Consider the following 19,922-nt stretch of genomic DNA (forward strand, 5'->3'; position numbering starts at 1 on the left):
TGTCTCCTAGAGATGAACATACTTTGGTGCGAAAAGTGCAAATCAATCCCAGAACAACAGCAAAGGACCTTGTGAAGATGCTGGAGGAAACAGGTACAAAAGTATCTATATCCACAGTAAAACGAGTCCTATATCGACATAACCTGAAAGGCCGCTCAGCAAGGATGAAGCCACTGCTCCAAAACCGCCATAAAAAAGGCAGACTACGATTTGCAACTGCACATGGGGACAAAGAGCGTACTTTTTGGAGAAATGTCCTCTGATCTGATGAAACAAAATAGAACTGTTTGGCCATAATGACCATCGTTATGTTTGGAGGAAAAAGGGGGCTGCTTGCAAGCAGAAGAACACCATCCCAACCGTGAAGCACGGGGGTGGCAGCATCATGCTGTGGGGGTGCTTTGCTGCAGGAGGGTCTGGTGCACTTCAGAAAATACATGGCATCATGAGGAAGGAAAATTATGTGGATATATTGAAGCAACATCTCAAGACATCAGTCAGGAAGTTAAAGCTTGGTTGCAAATGGGTCTTCCAAATGTACAATGACCCCAAGCATACTTCCACAGTTGTGGCAAAATGGCTTAAGGACAACAAAGTCAAGGTATTGGAGTGGCCATCACAAAGCCCTGACCTCAACCTATAGAAAATGTGTGGGCAGAACTGAAAAAGCGTGTGCGAGCAAGGAGGCCTACAAACCTGACTCCGTTACACCAGCTCTGTCAGGAGGAATGGGCCAAAATTCACCCAACTTATTATGGGAAGCTTGTGGAAGGCTACCCGAAATGTTTGACCCAAGTTAAGCAATTTAAAGGCAATGCTACCAAATACTAATTGAGTGTATGTAAACTTCTTACCCACTGGGAATGTGATGAAAGAAATAAAAGCTGAAAGAAATAATTCTCTACAATTATTTCAAATTCTTAAAATAAAGTGGTGATCCTAACTGACCTAAGACAGGGAATTTTTGCTAGGATTAAATGTCAGGAATTGTGAAAAACTTTGTATTTGGCTAAGGTGTATGTAAACTTCCGACTTCAACTGTAGGTGTTCCTTTTGTCCAGGTGGGAAAGGGCAGTGTGGAATGCAACAGAGATTGCATCATCTGTGGATCTGTTGGGGCTGTATGCAAATTGGAGTGGGTCTAGGGTTTCTGGGATAATGGTGTTGATGTGAGCCATGACCAGCCTTTCAAAGCACTTCATGGCTACAAGTCATTTAGGCAGGTTACCTTAGTGTTCTTGGCCAAGGGACTATGGTGGTCTGCTTGAAACATGTTGGTATTACAGACTCAGTCAGGGACATGTTGAAAATGTCAGTGAAGACACTTGCCAGTTGATCAGCGCATGCTCGGAGTACACGTCCTGGTGAATGTTGACCTGTTTAAAAGGTCTTACTCACATTGGCTACGGAGAGCGTGATCACACAGTCGTCCGGAACAGCTGATGCTCTCATGCATGCTTCAGTGTTGTTTGCCTCGAAGCGAGCGTAGAAGTAATTTAGTTTGTCTGGTAGGCTCATGTCACTGGACAGTTATAAGAAATCCCTCGTAAAACTGACTATCCTACCGATCCTTGACTTCGGCGATGTCATTTACAAAATAGCCTCCAACACTCTACTCAGCAAATTGGATGTAGTCTATCACAGTGCCATCCGTTTTGTCTCCAAAGCCCCATATACTACCCACCACTGTGACCTGTACGCTCTTGTTGGCTGGTCCTCACTACATATTCGTTGCCAAACCCACTGGCTCCAGGCCATCTATAAATCACTGCTAGGCAAATCCCCGCCTTATCTTAGCTCATTGGTCACCATAGCAACACCCACCCGTAGTCTGCGCTCCAGCAGGTATATCTCACTGGTCATCCCCAAAGCCAACACCTCCTTTGGCCGCCATTCCTTCCAGTTCTCTGCTGCCAATGACTGGAACAAATTGCAAAAATCTCTGAAGCTGGAGACACTTATCTCCCTCACTAACTTTAAGCATCAGTTGTCAGAGCACCTTACCGATCACTGCACCTGTACACAGCCCATCTGAAATTAGCCCGCCCAACTACCTCATCCCTATATTGTTATTTATTTTGCTCATTTGTACCCCAGTATCTCTATTAGCACATCATCTCTTGAACATCTATCATTCCAGTGTTAATACTAATTGTAATTATTTTGCACTATAGCCTATTTATTGCCTTACCTCCATAACTTGCTACATTTGCACACACTGTATATATATATATTTATTTCTGTTGTATTTTTGACGTTGTTTTGTTTTACCCCATATGTAACTCCGTGTTGTTGTTTTTATCGCACTGCTTTGCTTGATCTTGGCCAGGTCGCAGTTGTAAATGAGAACTTGTTCTCAACTGGCTTACCTGATTAAATAAAGGTGAAATAAATAAAAATAAATAAAAACTGCTGCATGCTTATGTGCCTAAGTGTGTGCGCACACATTGCGGAGTGTGTGTGTGTATATATATATATATATATATATATATACACATACACAGTGAGGGAAAAAAGTATTTGATCCCCTGCTGATTTTGTACGTTTGCCCACTGACAAAGACATGATCAGTCTATAATTTTAATGGTAGGTTTATTTGAATAGTGAGAGACAGAATAACAACAAAAAAAAATCCAGAAAATCGCATGTAAAAAATGTTATATATTGATTTGCATTTTAATGAGGGAAATAAGTATTTGACCCCTCTGCAAAACATGACTTAGTACTTGGTGGCAAAACCCTTGTTGGCAATCAAAGAGGTCAGACGTTTCTTGTAGTTGGCCACCAGGTTTGCACACATCTCAGGAGGGATTTTGTTCCACTCCTCTTTGCTGATCTTCTCCAAGTCATTAAGGTTTCGAGGCTGACGTTTGGCAACTCAAACCTTCAGCTCCCTCCACAGATTTTCTATGGGATTAAGGTCTGGAGACTGGCTAGGCCACTCCAGGACCTTAATATGCTTCTTCTTGAGCCACTCCATTGTTGCCTTGGCCGTGTGTTTTGGGTCATTGTCATGCTGGAATACCCATCCACGATCCATTTTCAATGCCCTGGCTGAGGGAAGGAGGTTCTCACCCAAGATTTGACGGTACATGGCCCCGTCCATCGTCCCTTTGATGCGGTGAAGTAGTCCTGTCCCCTTCGCAGAAAAACACACCCAAAGCATTATGTTTCCACCTCCATGTTTGACGGTGGGGATGGTGTTCTTTGGGTCATAGGCAGCATTCCTCCTCCTCCAAACACGGCGAGTTGAGTTGATGCCAAAGAGCTCGATTTTGGTCTCATCTGCCCACAACACTTTCACCCAGTTCTCCTCTGAATCATTCAGATGTTCATTGGCAAACTTCAGACGGGCCTGTATATGTGCTTTCTTGAGCAGGGGGACCTTGCGGGCTCTGCAGGATTTCAGTCCTTAACGGCATAGTGTGTTACCAATTGTTTTCTTGGTGACTATGGTCCCAGCTGCCTTGAGATCATTGACAAGATCCTCCAGTGTAGTTCTGGGCTGATTCCTCACCATTCTCATGATCATTGCAACTCCACGAGGTGAGATCTTGCATGGAGCCCCAGGCTGAGGGAGATTGACCGTTATTTTGTGTTTCTTCCATTTGCGAATAATAGCACCAACTGTTGTCACCTTCTCACCAAGCTGCTTGGCGATGGTCTTGTAGCCCATAGCCCATTGTGTACGTCTACAATCTTGTCCCTGACATCCTTGGAGAGCTCTTTGGTCTTGGCCATGGTGGAGAGTTTGGAATCTGATTGATTGATTGCTTCTGTGGACAGGTGTCTTTTATACAGGTAAAAAACTGAGATTAGGTGGCGAATCGCATCTCTGCATGTCTGGCAGACATATCAGTATGGATGACGGATCACCACCTCAAGCTGAACCTTGGCAAGACGGAGCTGCTCTTCCTCCCGGGGAAGGACTGCCCGTTCCATGATCTCGCCATCACGGTTGACAACTCCGTTGTGTCCTCCTCCCAGAGTGCGAAGAGCCTTGGCGTGACCCTGGACAACACCCTGTCGTTCTCCGCTAACATCAAGGCGGTGACCCGATCCTGTAGGTTCATGCTCTACAACATTCGGAGAGTACGACCCTGCCTTACACAGGAAGCGGCACAGGTCGTAATCCAGGCACTTGTCATCTCCCGTCTGGATTACTGCAACTCGCTGTTGGCTGGGCTCCCTGCCTGTGCCATTAAACCCCTACAACTCATCCAGAATGCCGCAGCCCGTCTGGTGTTCAATCTTCCCAAGTTCTCTCACGTCACCCCGCTCCTCCGCACACTCCACTGGCTTCCAGTTGAAGCTTGCATCTGTTACAAGACCATGGTGCTTGCCTATGGAGCTGTGAGGGGAACGGCACCTCCGTACCTTCAGGCTCTGATCAGTCCCTACACCCAAACGAGGGCATTGCGTTCATCCACCTCTGGCCTGCTGGCTCCCCTTCCTCTGCGGAAGCATAGTTCCCGCTCAGCCCAGTCAAAACTGTTCGCTGCTCTGGCACCCCAATGGTGGAACAAGCTCCCTCACGACGCCAGGACAGCGGAGTCACTCACCACCTTCCGGAGACATTTGAAACCCCACCTCTTTAAGGAATACCTGGGATAGGATAAAGTAATCCTTCTACCCCCCCACACAAAAAAAATGGTGAATGCACCAATTTGTAAGTCGCTCTGGATAAGAGCGTCTGCTAAATGACGTAAATGTAAATGTAAAATTAGGAGCACTCCCTTTAAGAGTGTGCTAATCTCAGCTCGTTACCTGTATAAAAGACACCTGGGAGCCAGACATTTTTCTGATTGAGAGGGGGTCAAATACTTATTTCCCTCATTAAAATACAAATCAATTTATAACATTTTTCTGGATTTTTTGTTCAAATAATGGTCTCTCACTGTTAAAATAAACCTACCATTAAAATTACAGACGGATCATTTCTTTGTCAGTGGGCAATCGTATAAAATCAGCAGGGGATCAAATACTTTTTCCCCTCACTGTATGTATGTGTGTAATATATATATATATATATATATATATATATATATATATATATATATATATATATATATATATATATATATATATACATATACATACACATACATACATACATACATACATATACACACACACACACACTCCGCAATGTGTGCGCACACACTTAGGCACATAAGCATATATATATGTATATGTGTGTGTGTGTGTGTGTGTGTTTGAGAGTGTGTGTCGGAGGAAGCTGAAGTGTGTGTGTGCAGGTCATTTGGCAGCACTGGATCTAAATATAGCCGGAGCTACCTGGCAGGGGTTACGACTCACAGTGTGCAGCGAGACGAGACAGCCTTGATAGTGTCTGCATTTCCAAAACAGACCAGACTCCATTTAGCTAGAGCACAACTCTCTCTTTTCTCTCTACCTTTGTCACGCTCTCTCCTCCTTTCCTCTACCTCTCTCGCCTTCCCTCCTTCCTGTGCTCGTTATATTTTTTTCCTGTCACGCTTTCAATACCTCCTCTGGTCTGTTACTTTCCGTAACTCCATCTTCCTTTCTCCCTTTCTCCTTTTTCCTGGCAAGAACTTGAATGTCAACTGACTGACATTACATTTTCCACTTCCTTTATAAAGCGTAGTGATCCACTAAACCAACACATGCTGTATGTGTGTCCTACAACTGATCCTAAATCAGATCCAAATGGTCAAACCAGAGATGATTGACAGGTAGTAAAGACACCTCCTACTGTATCAAGGTTTTTATGGATTATGAATTATCACCTCACCAGCACAAATACAGTATTTACTTTCTACCTTTTCACATTGGTGGTGTGATATATCTAAATATGTGCAAATGAACTATGGCTGAACTGTGGTGGGGCGTGTCTCTGGTCTAGTCTGATGTGCGTCAGTACAGTCGTCCCACTGAGCAAAGCAGCAGGAAAGGTGTGAGACGGATCTGATGGGGGGATGAGGAGGGAGGGAAGGAGGGGCGCCGTGTGACGGATGGGTGTGGAGATTACCACAGACAGGAGAAACTTCAGGGAGGTGTAGAAACGTATGTCAGAGGCGGAAGGAGGGGATGTAAGTGGATGGTGTGACATTGAGGATGAGTGGATGGAGTGTAAGAGGCACAAGGGCTGTGTCAGGCTGTCCCACACTCCTATCTTAGGATGTATATAGGTAACACACACACACACACACTCATCCCCCCCAAACACACACACTCACTTGCAGGGCAGGATGCGGACTACGTCGTTGAGCTGGTAGCCCTCGATGCACACGGCGCAGTGGTTGAAGTCCGGGTCTGTTTCCTGCAGCACAGAAGACAAACAGAACAGAACAGTCAGTGTTAGACAGCCACAATGAACAGAAAGCCATTTTTACTGAGGAAGAACAGTGACAAAATCAGACACTTTGCTTTTGACCATTCATATTCACTATCAACCAGATTAATAATAGCTGGTTTGTTCAACAGGCCGAGGTGAAAGCAGTGCCTAACATGGTCAGTGTTTCCTCTTGAATGTTTGTTTGGAGAGACCCTTTAGACATCCTAGAGGGCTGGGACTGAAGGTTTGCTATTTTTGTAGGCAGGTTGACTGCCTATGTAAAATCATGTAATGGTAGGGGAAACATGTTCAGTATACAGAGTACAATTAAGTAGAGTACTCTTGTTGTATCAGCATGTCAGGGATGGAACTGACGGCCACGTTGCCGTGTCAACCAAACCCATCACTGTGACAACAGCCACGACAGGTGGCGGCACGTCTGTGACTGACTGACTGTCCTGGCATGTCCATCAGCAAGTGTCATGCTTAAGCATGCCATGGGAGGGGGAGAGAGAGAGAGAGAGAGAGAGAGAGAGAGAGAGAGAGAGAGAGAGAGAGAGAGAGAGAGAGAGAGAGAGAGAGAGAGAGAGAGAGAGAGAGAGAGAGAGAGAGAGAGAGAGAGAGAGAGAGAGAGAGAGAGAGAGAGAGAGAGAGAGAGAGAGAGAGAGAGAGAGAGAGAGAGAGAGAGAGAGAGAGAGAGAGAGAGAGAGAGAGAGAGAGAGAGAGAGAGAGAGAGAGAGAGAGGTGGGAAGAGAGGAGAGGAGAGGAAGAGGTGTGAAAGGGGCAAAGAGGTAAAGGGAGAGGGAGTGAAAGACAGCGATAGATGGGGATGACATTGAAAGCATGACAAGAGAGGTGCAGAGAGCCAAGGAAGGAAGGAAAGAGGGGGTGATGTATTGAAAGAAGGATGGCAGAAAAGAGTGTAATAGAGTGATAAAGAGAAAGAAGAAAATAACAGAGTTTGATAAAGAGAGAGAGAGGGAGAGAAATAATCAATGCTGTGTTATTTATGGAGGGTGGCTAACCGTCTCTGCTGACAGTGGAGAAGCTACCACAGAGGTGCACAAGGACATACGGGTGCACAGCCCCGCCTGGCCGGGGCCTGAATTAGCCTGTGGTGCCGAGCGAGCAGGGAGGGACCGATCGATACGCCAGGAAGAACTGAGAGAACACAGACCTGTCATCTCTCTAGTCATACCCGGGAACACTAGCCTAGTTCGACATGTATGTGCTTTACATAGCTCCACTGACTGTACACAATTACATGGCAACAATAAAGCCCATATAGATATGGGACCAGGAAATGATATGCCAACGATAAAGCCCATATAGATGTGGGACTAGGCAATGACATGCCAACGACAAAGCCCATATAGATGTGGGCCCAGGCAATGGAAAAAAACTAACACAAAGGCAGAAGTCATTCTAATAATAATAATAATAATAATAATAATAATAATAATAATGTGTGTGTAGCTGATATTTTAATCCAGTGACTTAGAGTATTTTAGGTCCCTGCAGGAATCAAATTGCCAACTTAAAGACTAACATTTTTTTTGCAAGTAGTTATGAAAGTAGCACTCCTCACGATCCAAAACATACCAGTCAAAACTTTGGACACACCTACTCATTCAAGGGTTTTTCTTTTTTTTACTATTTTTACATTGTAGAATAATAGTGAAGACATCAAAACTATGAAATACCACATATGGAATCATGTAGTAAACAAGTGTTAAACAAATCAAAATATATTTTATATTAGAGATTCTTCAAATAGCCACCCTTTGCATTGATAATAGCTTTGAACAATCTTGGCATTCTCTCAACCAGCTTCATGAGGAATGCTTTTCCAACAGTCTTGAAGGAGTTCCCACATATGCTGAGCACTTGTTGGCTGCTTTTCCTTCACTCTGCGGTCCAACTCATCCCAAACCATCTCAATTGGGTTGAGGTCGGGTGATTGTGGAGGCCAGGTCATCTGATGCAGCACTCCATCACTCTCCTTCTTGGTCAAATAGCCCTTACACAGCCTGGAGGTGAGTTGGGTCATTGTCCTGTTGAAAAACAAATTATAGTCCCACTAAGCGGAAACCAGATGGGATGGCGTATCGCTGCAGAATGCTGTGGTAGCCATGCTGGTTAAGTGTGCCTTGAATTCTAAATAAATAGCAGACACTGTCACCAGCAAAGCACCCCCACACCATAACACCTCCTCCATGCTTCACGGTGGGAACCACATATGCGGAGATCATCCGTTCACCTACTCTGCGTCTCACAAAGACATGTTGGTTGGAACCAAAAATGTCAAATTTGGACTCATCAGACCAAAAGACAGATTCCACCGGTCTAATGGCCGTTGCTCATGTTTCTTGGCCCAATCAGGTCTCTTCTTCTTATTGGAGTCCTTTAGTAGTGGTTTCTTTGCAGCAATTTGACCATGAAGGCCTGATTCACGCAGTCTCCTCTGAACAGTTGATGTTGAGATGTGTCTGTTACTTGAACTCTGTGAAGTATTTATTTGGGCTGCAATTTCTGAGGCTGGTAACTCTAATGAACTTATCTTCTGCAGCAGAGGTAACTCTCGGTCTTCCTTTCCTGTGGCGGTCCTCATGAGAGCTAGTTTCATCATAGTGCTTGATGGTTTTTGCGACTGCACTTGAAGAAACGTTCAAAGTTCTTGAAATTTCCGGATTGACTGACCTTCATGTCTTAAAGTAATGATGGACAATTGTTTCTCTTTGCTTATTTGAGCTGTTCTTGCCATAATATGGACTTGGTCTTTTACCAAATAGGGCTATCTTCTGCATACCACCTCTACCTTCTCACAACAAAACTGATTGGCTCAAACGCATTAAGAAGGAAAGAAATTCCACAAATTAACTTTTAACAAAGCACACCTGTTAAATTAAATGCATTCCATGTGACTACCTCGTGAAGCTGGTTGAGAGAATGCCAAGAGTGTGCAAAGCTGTCATCAAGGTAAAGGGTGGCTACTTTGAAGAATCTCATGGTTACTACATGATTCCATATGTGTTATTTCATAGTTTTGATGTCTTCACTATTATTTTACAATTTAGAAAATAGTAAAAGTAAAGAAAAACCCTGGAATGAGTAGGTGTGTCTAAACTTTTGACCAGTACTAAATATATATATATATATATATATATATATATATATATATATATATATATATATATATATATATATATATATATATATATACACACACAAAGTTTGGGGCCACTTAGAAATATCCTTGTTTTTTGGCCATTAAAATAACATCAAATTGATCAGAAATACAGTGTAGACATTGTTAATGTTGTAAATGGCTATTGTAGCTGGAAATGGCTGATTCTTTATGGAATATTGACATAGGTGTACAGAGGCCCATTATCAGCAACCATCAGTCCTGTGTTCAAATGGCACGTTGTGTTTGCTAATCCAAGTTCATATAATTTTAAAAGGCTAATTGATCATTAGAAAACCCTTTTTGCAATTATGTTAGCACAGCTGAAAACTGTTGTGCTGATTAAAGAAGCAATAAAACTGGCCTTCTTGAGACTAGTTGAGTATCTGGAGCATCAGCAATTGTGGGTTCGATTACAGGCTCAAAATGGCCAGAAACAAATAATTTTCTTCTGAAACTCGTCAGTCTATTCTTGTTCTGAGAAATGAAGGCTATTCCATGCGAGAAATTGCCAAGAAACTGAAGATCTCGTACAACGCTGTGTACTACTCCCTTCACAGAACAGCACACACTGGCTCTAACCAGAATATAAAGAGGCCCCGGTGCACAACTGAGCAAGAGAACAAATACGTTAGAGTGTCTAGTTTGAGAAACAGACGCCTCACAGGTCCTCAACTGGCAGCTTCATGAAATAGGACCCGCAAAACACCATTCTCAACGTCAACAGTGAAGAGGCGACTCCGGGATGCTGACCTAGGCAGAGTTGCAAAGAAAAAGTCCAGTGTCTGTGTTATTTTGCCCATCTTAATCTTTTCTTTTTATTGGCCAGTCTGAGATATTTCTTTGCAAGGTCAGCATCCCGGAGTCGCCTCTTCACTGTTGACGTTGAGACTAGTGTTTTGTGGGTACTATATAATGAAGCTGCCAGTTGAGGACCTGTGAGGCAATTCGTATGACATGTTTCAAATTTGTAAGTGCATTCTTCATACAATATGTTACCAATTTGTAAGTGCTTAAGATCCCATTCTCTCTAACTTTGTTCCAACCAACTAAGCCATTAGAGAGGGCCATGCAGCTGGCAAAATTGGAAGAGCAGTGACTAGTACTCCTGGGTTTGGGAGTTCTGGGTATGGGAGTTTTGATCAAGTCTGACCGGTTTTGTAGAACAGATAGTGATCCGTACCAGGTTGCCATGTAGAGATACAGGACAAAAACATAGTACTGAGGCCCATCTGACCTAGTGGGGCGGCAGTCGGGCAGTTTTAAAGACCCTGGGGAGTCCGCTCCCCTTCCTCTCGACCCTGACTTCCTGTCACTGTGAGCGAGGCAGGCTGCTGTAAATGGCTGCCTGATTAAATATGAATGTTTTCCTCTACAGAGGCTGCAGGCACAGAATGAGGCCAAGGCACACGACACAGACCAGGCCCTGTGTGAAATAGGCTTCTGCTCAAATAAAGCAGATCTGTGTCACTAATGGCAGATTTTCATGATGGCAGAATCTGAGCTTTCTAGGGCCCGGGAATGACTGGGGTTGTGGAAGGGCAGAGAAGTGTCACTCACCACCACAAGTCACTTTGCACTATGAGACGAAACTGATGTTTTATCAGTTGGCTACGGATGTGATGAAATAGTCCCTGACGCGGCCTGAATGTGTCCTATGTGGACTGTGATACATGGGTTACGGAGCTGACCAGTGCACTATTGAACGTGGTAAAGTGGACACGGAGTTGATCAGCGTCGGTGTTGACGGACATGGAGTTGACAGAGGCCTGGCCCATGTCCTAGGGACTGGCAAAATACGTGTCGGCACTGACCTTTTAATGTTGGCACTGGTATTTCAATCAATTGATCAATAGTTCTGCCATTTTGATTGAGCTGGACAGTGGTGTTATTGTTGGTCTATGAAGGAAATGGCCCTCCAGCTGGGCAATGATGTTTAATTAAACTAATGACCTTCATAGCCGTAACAACAGTCCATAGCAGCCGCAACATAGTAGAGATGCAGTGAATGCTGCTACATGCAGGTCTGATACACAGTAGATGTGATGGCTCAATTGGTTGGAGCATGTTGTTCATAACTCCAGAGTTACAGCTTGGATTCCCACATGGGTCCACAAATAGTGAATTTATGTGTTCGCTGTAATGACCATATAAAAGTTGTGTAGATAAGGGAAGGGCAGCCAAACATACTGGCTAGAATGCCTCGTATTGTATCTGGACAGTATCAGGTATCATGTAATTAGCTCTCGACTGCAGCTTATTACGCAAGCAGTCCTTGTCGGCTGTCGACGGTTATGGCAAGAGCTCCCCATTTTGTTACAGCAGGGAAAGAGCTATCACACGGTTGTTGATGTTTCTCTCAAACCCTCCTTCCACTCAGTCATAAGGGCTCTTAAGTCCAAACCCATCAAGCACGGGCAAGGTTAACATAATTTCTTGTCCAGAGGGACATCGTGATAAACTGGTTGTGACACAGTAGTCATCTCCGTCATCACCGTAACAGGCTGTATTATCTACCAAGAGCCTTGACCCCTTAGTGCCTACCTTCTCCCCCCTCCTTCTTATCCTTCTGCTCCCCAATATCCAGGCTCGACATCCGGCTCAGTGCGGTCAATCATTCCCGGCGGACTTCCTCCAGATGGAAGGTTTCAATTTCTGCGGCACACTCCAAGGCCCATGGTTTATTCATGAACGGAGACCTGTCTGACCTTGACGAGGGCTCAGAGGAGAGAGGCCAGACGGAGAGGACCAACCCTCGCTCTCCTCCTCCAAGACCCGTCAGCCCTGACACTCATCTTCACTTGAGACATTCTAAGAACCTCCGTTACACTTCACTAGCGTTTCACTTTTTCAGTCAGATGTGATTTGTACTATTTCTTGCATGTATCAATGTAAGAAATACATCTGGTGTGCTCATAGGAGGATTTAGAAAGGAATTGAATCTTGCGTCTTCGTTTAGTTGTTTTGGTTACTCACGTTGACTACCAACCACATATTCTGGAATATTTGAATAATGAACACAAGCAGAGTTTGTATTTAACATTCACAAGAGTGCAAGACCCCTCAATCAATAAATCAATTCTCTCCTTTGACACATATGGCTTTAGCCATTCTCTGCTTGTCTCCAATTACCTACTAACCCACGTTTGTGCTAAAAGACAGCGTTTAAGCCGACTCTTCCGTCCATCCATACATACACTCATCCATCACCTTTGACGACCTCATCCGGAGCTGTAAACCCTCTGCGAGGTGACAGGCATAAATAAAGAAGAAAGCCTAATACGATAATAAACATCCTTGTATCAGATACTTCAGGGCCACCGTTCCTGGAAGGACTTGATTAGCGAGAGAAACATGGCAGAAGCCATATTACTAATGGTGAACCTTCCACCAACCATTGGTCCAGAAGAGAAGAAGAACCAAGAAAGGAAAGCATAAATGGGTATTGGGAGGAATGTCTTAATTTGTACAGGCAGAAATGTATTTTTCATCTCTTCCTAACATCAGTTAGGAAAGGCTGAATTATGAACCAAGGTCAACTAGACAGGATATTCTCAAATTCTGAAAAGGCTCAATCCCATATCTCTAGACAGGATGTATACATGGTAGTACATGGCAGTAGTGGTAGGACATGGCAGTACATGGTAGTAGTGGTAGTACATGGTAGTACATGGCAGTAGTGGTAGGACATGGCAGTACATGGTAGTAGTGGTAGTACATGGTAGTACATGGCAGTACATTGTTGAGAAGGTTACTAAGTTGTTGGACAGGGGGTGACATGGACAAGAAAGTAGTGCCGGCAGGTTTACCTTGTCCCCTTTCTTCACTGTCCTGGTTGTCAGCTTCCCTATGGCTTTCTTAGCTGCATCTCCAAGTCGACGCTGGCAGAGAGAGAGAGGGAGAGGAAGGAGGGAGGGAGAGAATATAAAGGTGAATATGGAGAGCAAATGTAGCCTGAGGGTTGAATTAACAATATGAATTAAATATACCTTATTCAGCAAAAATGACTATTCTCAAACTTATTTGCCAAAACTCCATAGTGTACCATTAATATAAGTGATTCAACACATCCTTTTTGCCTTAAACATTTAGAACCAGTGGGGAATTGGAGCAACAGTGCGAAACATTGACTTCCAGCCCAGTCAATCAAAGACATGATTGTTAGGGCGAGTTGTACTGTTAAAATCCCATGAATAATTATATTTAATTTGAATTCCCCTGCCTGTGAGTTTTATAACTTCATGCAGCTCACTCCAACCAACCCCTGATGGTGTCAGAGAAACTAGGGGGTCATAAACTGTCTCCCCAAACTCCCAGTGACATCCGCTACCAGGCCACCAATAGGTTGCTAGGGATGTTGCTAGGAGGCAGGACACGTGACAGTCCTTCTGCCTGCTCAGGTGAGAGCCTCTTCATTCTCTCTCCAAGTGGACAAGAGTGATGGAGTGTGTGGACAGAAGTGAGTGATGTTATTGAAACTTGTGCATTTACTATTTGTTGTTAATATTGCTAGTTGTTGATAGTAGTTGATGCTATGTTATACAGTCCTTTGCTTATGTCACCATCTCCTTATATAGTATATTTTATTTTTGTTCTTGTGCCATTACTCCATTCTCATGATAGGTTTATTATGTACAATATATTCATTCATATCTCTTCTCTGTACAGAACCACATCGATCTCATATTATGTCCTCTGGAAATAAAGTTCTCTATTTGTGTGTAACTCTGTGAGGTTGCCTTATTCCTCTGACCGTGAGAGCTGTCAGTGAATCACAGACCAGTCCAACTGCAGTGCCGCTCTCTTTCAGAGTTGATCTTTGGACATTTAAACCAAGGGCAGAATAAGGTGCCAATGAGCAAGGCTTCAATACATTGGGACAATGTCAAAAGACCTAGAGCCAGAATCATAAGCATTTTGCATTTATGCAGCATTTTACACTTGAATAACTGGAACATTTTCAATGAAAGGTCACATAAAGGGCACAAAGAAACAAACCATTCTGTCTCATCTTTAAGGCATGGTTCTTCACGTCTGTAATTCCCGTCTGAGAAAATAAGTGGCACAATCTTTGCACAGATGCCGAAGACGTCAGGGTCTAACTGTAGCTATGTAGTCACAGTGTGGAGACAGCAGGGTCTAACTGTAGCTATGTAGTCACAGTGTGGAGAGAGCAGGGTCTAACTGTAGCTATGTAGTCACAGTGTGGAGAGAGCAGGGTCTAACTGTAGGTAAGTAGTCACAGTGTGGAGAGAGCAGGGACTAACTGTAGGTATGTAGTCACAGTGTGGAGAGAGCAGGGTCTAACTGTAGGTATGTAGTCACAGTGTGGAGAGAGCAGAGTCTAACTGTAGGTAAGTAGTCACAGTGTGGAGAGAGCAGGGACTAACTGTAGGTATGTAGTCACAGTGTGGAGAGAGATTGACATTTGTAAAGCACCTCTGTTGCTGAAGGAAAAGCACTTGTTCAGTGTCTTTCCACTGATTAAACAGGCTGATTTAGCAACAGTAGTGTAGACACAGTGAGAGAGAGAGAGATAGCGATAGTGTCTGTGTGTCAGGGCTCTACAGTGCGACCATTTTACTTGCATATGTGCCTAAATATTTTGCTGTGTGACCTGGAATGTTTATTTAGGGGCACCAGTGCGCCTAGAAAAATGTATGATTATAGCTTTATTACCTCAAATGTTTTTCATTGTGATCCTAATTTTTTGGGTGCGCCTAAACTAGGCGCTCGCGCGCTCCTTGTTTAAAAGGTCAGCATAGAGCCCTATATGTGTGCGTGTAGTCTAAAAATAGATGAAGGCTAGTGATGAAGATGAGTCTAGCGACTTGCTGACGCCAGCCTGGTCTGTTGATTCAATATGGCATTGTACGGCTGGATGGCTGTATATTTACATCTCACAGGAGAGAGCTACACCTTCGGCGTGGAAATCTCCAGGATGGGACGTTCCCGCAGAACCCTGGGAGCACAGACACCGTCGGGGGTGTGACGACTGATGAAAACTTGAATTGACTAAATGTATGAATTAAACGGTCATGTTTGGTTTGTTTCAAGAGTTCATAAAGAGTTGTGAATGTTGATATGTCTCACTGGGCACACAATGATTGAGTCAATGTTGTTTCCACATTATTTCAATGAAATTACACTGAACATAAATATAAACGAAACATGTAAAGTGTTGGTCCCATGTTTCATGAGCTGAAATAAAAGATCCCAGAAATGTTCAATATGCACAAAAATATTATTTCTCAAATGTTCTGCATTAATTTCTTTACATCTTGGTTAGTGAGCATTTCTCCATTGCCAAGATAATCCATCCACCTGACAGGTGTGGCATATCAAGAAGCTGATTAAACAGCATTATCATTACACAGGTGCACCTTGTGCTGGGGACAATAAAAGGCCACTAAAATGTGCAGTTTTGTCACACAACACAATGCCACAGATGTCTCAAGTTGAGGGAGCGTGCAATTGGAATGCTGACTTCAGGAATGTCCACCAGAGCAGATAATTGAATGTTCATTTCTCTACCATAAGCCGCCTCAAACGTCATTTTAGAGAATTTAGCAGTACTTCCAACCAGCCACACAACCGCAGACCAAATGTAACCACGCCAGCCCAGGACCTCCACATCCTGCTTCTTCACCTGTGGGATCGTCTGAGACCAGCCACACGGACAGCTGATGAAACTGTGGGTTTCCGCATCTGAAGACTTTCTGCACAAACTGTCAGAAACTGTCCCAGGCAAGGTCATCTGCGTGCTCGTCGTCCTCACCAGGGTCTTGACCTGACTGCAGTTCAGCGTTTTAACTACCTTCAGTGGGCAAATGCTCACCTTCGATGGCCACTGGCACGCTGGAGAAGTGTGCTCTTCACAGATTAATCCCGTTTTCAACTGTACCGGGCAGATGGCAGACAGCGTGTATGGCGTTGTGTGGGTGAGCAGTTTGCTGATGTCAACGTTGTGAACAGAGTGCCCCATGGTGGTGGTGGGGTTATGGTATGTGCAGGCATAAGCTACGGACAAAGAACACAATTGCATTTTAACGAATGCAATTTGAATGCACAGAGGTACCGTGACGAGATCCTGAGGCCCATTGTTGTGCCATTCATCAGCCACCATCACCTCATGTTTCATGATGATAATGCTGAAAATGTCCCAGTTCTTCCATGGCCTGCATACTCACCAGACATGTCACACATTGAGCATGTTTAAGACAGCGTGTTCCAGTTCCCGCCAATTTCCAGCACCTTTGCACAGCCATTGAAGAGGAGTGGGACAACATTCCACAGGCCACAATCAACAGTCTGATCAACTCTATGCGAAGGAGATGTGTTGCGATGCATGAGGCAAATGGTGGTCACACCAGATACTGACTGGTTTTCTACTCCACCTTTTTTTTTTTAAGGTATTTGTGACTAACAGATGCAGATTTGTATTCCCAGTCATGTGAAATCCATAGATTAGGGCCTAATGAATTTATTTCAATTAAATGATTTCTTTATATGAACTATAACTCCGTAAAATCTTTGAAATTGTTGCATGCAGAGTTTATATTTTTGTTAAAATTGAAGCAATGTGGAATAGACGTTGAATTGACGTCTGTGCCCAGTGGGGTCTTATTGCATTATATGTTTTCTGGTTGATGCATTTTAAAGTGACTGGATTGAAATTGTATGTTGGGTTGACTGATCAGCCACATTCCTGTTGTCCGGTCATCATTCCAATTGAGTTGATTAGATTCAAATCTGGATTTATTGTTTCTGCCTTTTGTTTTCACTAGCAAAGTGCACTGCCATTTGTATTCAGCTTGGGGGTGCGTTCCTGCTGGAATTTGGTTAAAAGGGCAGTGAATTCGCTCATACTTTGAGAACTTGTTAGCAAGCTCCTGTGTGTATCTTTTAGAGATTATTCTGAATTGAAGACACGTGTAACCACGTTAAGTCTTATTTAGGTGATAGTCATTTACTCTGTGTTATTCTGTAATGTAATGTATTTCATGTACATGTAATTGTAGTGTCAATTATTTAGTGACTAATAAATCCTATTAGTTGAATTGAGTAAACGCATTCCTCGTTTTACAGAGTAATTATTTGATTGACTATACGTTCATAATTTAGTAGGTCTATTGATAGTTGTTATTTACACTACACATAGCATATGCTTGGGTACCACCATGACATCCCTGATCTACTTGACTCAATAAAATAATGCTAGAACATTGGTCGCCAGGATTAGCTATTTGTATCTAGCCTCTTTCGAAACAGCTAATGGGGATCCTAATGAAATACCAAATACCAATAATTGCAAGATATACATGTTCATTATAGTCATAGTAAGTCGGTGATGCAATGATTCAATATCTTGCAAGATCCTTCAGAGACGGACAGGGCCTGTTGCATTTATTCACACAATAATGAGTCAGATTGATTTACATTTAAGTCATTTAGCATTGATGAATGTAGTTGATTATTATTTAACAATTTCTACACATTTACATGTGTGTGTGTGAGAGAGAGAGAGAGAGACTCCCTCTGTGGTTAGAGGTAGTAATAGGTCTGGTCAGTCCCATTCACTACTAGTAGGGATCAGTGTGTAGAGTAGAGTGGACTTATTCATCACTCACCTTATGACCCCACTGATTAATACTGTGTTCTAATGTGAAAGAATATACCTTCTGAGAGAGAGAGAGAGAGAGAGAGAGAGAGAGAGAGAGAGAGAGAGAGAGAGAGAGAGAGAGAGAGAGAGAGAGAGAGAGAGAGAGAGAGAGAGAGAGAGAGAGAGAGAGAGAGAGAGAGAGAGAGAGAGAGAGAGAGAGAGAGAGAGAGAGAGAGAGAGAGAGAGAGAGAGAGAGAGAGAGAGAGAGAGAGAGAGAGAGAGAGAGAGAGAGAGAGAGAGAGAGAGAGAGAGAGAGAGAGAGAGAGAGAGAGAGAGAGAGAGAGAGAGAGAGAGAGAGAGAGAGAGAGAGAGAGAGAGAGAGAGAGAGAGAGAGAGAGAGAGAGAGAGAGAGAGAGAGAGAGAGAGAGAGAGAGAGAGAGAGAGAGAGAGAGCTTTGCAAACATGCAGAAGCAGTTGACTGGGCAGTTGAGTTTGTCAGGTTATACTATCAAAGTTTGTCACCTCTTGCCTCCTCTGAGAGCAGAGAGTGAATGGTAAGTACAGTGTTATAGTGATCAGAGTATTTAGTGACACAAACACAGTTTCTGACAGATAGCTGGAGAGAGGAGTCCCTCCCTGGCAGATGCTACACTAGGACTGTTTGTAAGCAATCTTAAATGGCTCCTTGTTCTACCACAGACGGCAAAAGGACATTAGGCTATTTAAGATCATTGAGACAGGGCCCCACTAACCTCCACTGTCCTCCAGTATCTTGGCTTAGATTATTGGCACAGTTCAGGTACTAAAGGTTGTGTCTTAGACTAGACCAACCGAAAGGGGTGAGTGTGTATTTCAAAGATGCCAGACATTGGGGAAGCAGCGTTTTACCACAACGATTCTCCATTAAAGATTAATAAACAATTTACAGCATCAAAATTGCATGGCTGCTTCTTCTTGCTGGTTTCCCCACCCAACAGGAGGAGAGAGCGAGAGAGAGCACAGGGCGGTCAACCGAGCCAGACTACAAACATCTGGAGGGCATGAAGGTGAGGACATCTGGCGCTTGACCTGCTCTTCACTTCCTTTACCTGATATGAGTCATCAGATTCATCACAGACACCTGAAAACTAGTGTGTCAAAGTGACATTGAGAGCATATGCCTCAACTAAAAGCTCCAAGGCATGGCAAAATGAGTCACCACTACTTTGCTCTAATGTAAAAAAAAAAGTAAATGGATTTTTGTAGCCTTGGGTGTTAATATCAGGACCTCTGCCTCCCTTCCAAATAAAAATATGATGGGAAAACTAAAACAATGTGATATTATTACCTGACTGCAATACAACCATTCAAGTGTGATAACGGGCTTTGAGCTACATGTGTGGATCTCAATTTACAAATTGGACCCTTAGTAAATAAACACCAAATAAATACCAGACTGTAATAGAAAGAGTAACCATTAGTTAACATACTCTATGTCCTACCTGGCTGCGGTCACGTGCGTTCGTAAAGCGTATCTTCTGGATGAAGTAGAAGATGAGCCAGGCAGAGGAGATGATCATGAGTACGATGAAGGAGATGGAGACGAAGACCAGGGAGCCGCGGTTGATGTTCTTGGCCTGGCCACGCTGGCCCACCACCACACTCACCAGCACCGTCAGGTTCCTCTCCAGCAGACCCAGGATCTCCTTGCCGTAAGACTCGGTGATCATCACTGCCACCGTGTCGCCCGTACCTGAGAGAGTAGAGGGCCATTAATAGCATAGTGGCTTTGTTTTTGTGGTAATCCAAATCAGAACTTTTCTTTGAGACAAGTC

General features: G+C 43.7%; 1 protein-coding gene across 6 annotated transcripts in view; it reads right to left on the bottom strand.

The window, feature by feature from the left end:
* The window catches only part of LOC121541588 (E3 ubiquitin-protein ligase RNF130-like), a 101,677-nt gene that overhangs the window by 36,245 nt on the left and 45,510 nt on the right, over positions 1-19,922 (bottom strand). For 4 of the 6 annotated variants that reach the window (XM_041850723.2, XM_041850741.1, XM_041850714.1 and 1 more), the window contains exons 4-6: positions 19,578-19,840; positions 13,316-13,387; positions 6,222-6,304 (exon numbers count right to left, since the gene is read on the bottom strand). In XM_041850723.2, the coding sequence (XP_041706657.1) occupies positions 6,222-6,304; positions 13,316-13,387; positions 19,578-19,840 (418 nt within the window). The remainder of the gene's footprint in view (positions 1-6,221; positions 6,305-13,315; positions 13,388-19,577; positions 19,841-19,922) is intronic. The other 2 variants (XM_041850748.2, XM_041850731.1) reach the window with 1 other exon arrangement.

This window comes from Coregonus clupeaformis, chromosome 3 (genome assembly GCF_020615455.1).
Source record: "Coregonus clupeaformis isolate EN_2021a chromosome 3, ASM2061545v1, whole genome shotgun sequence".
Lineage (NCBI taxonomy): Eukaryota > Metazoa > Chordata > Actinopteri > Salmoniformes > Salmonidae > Coregonus > Coregonus clupeaformis.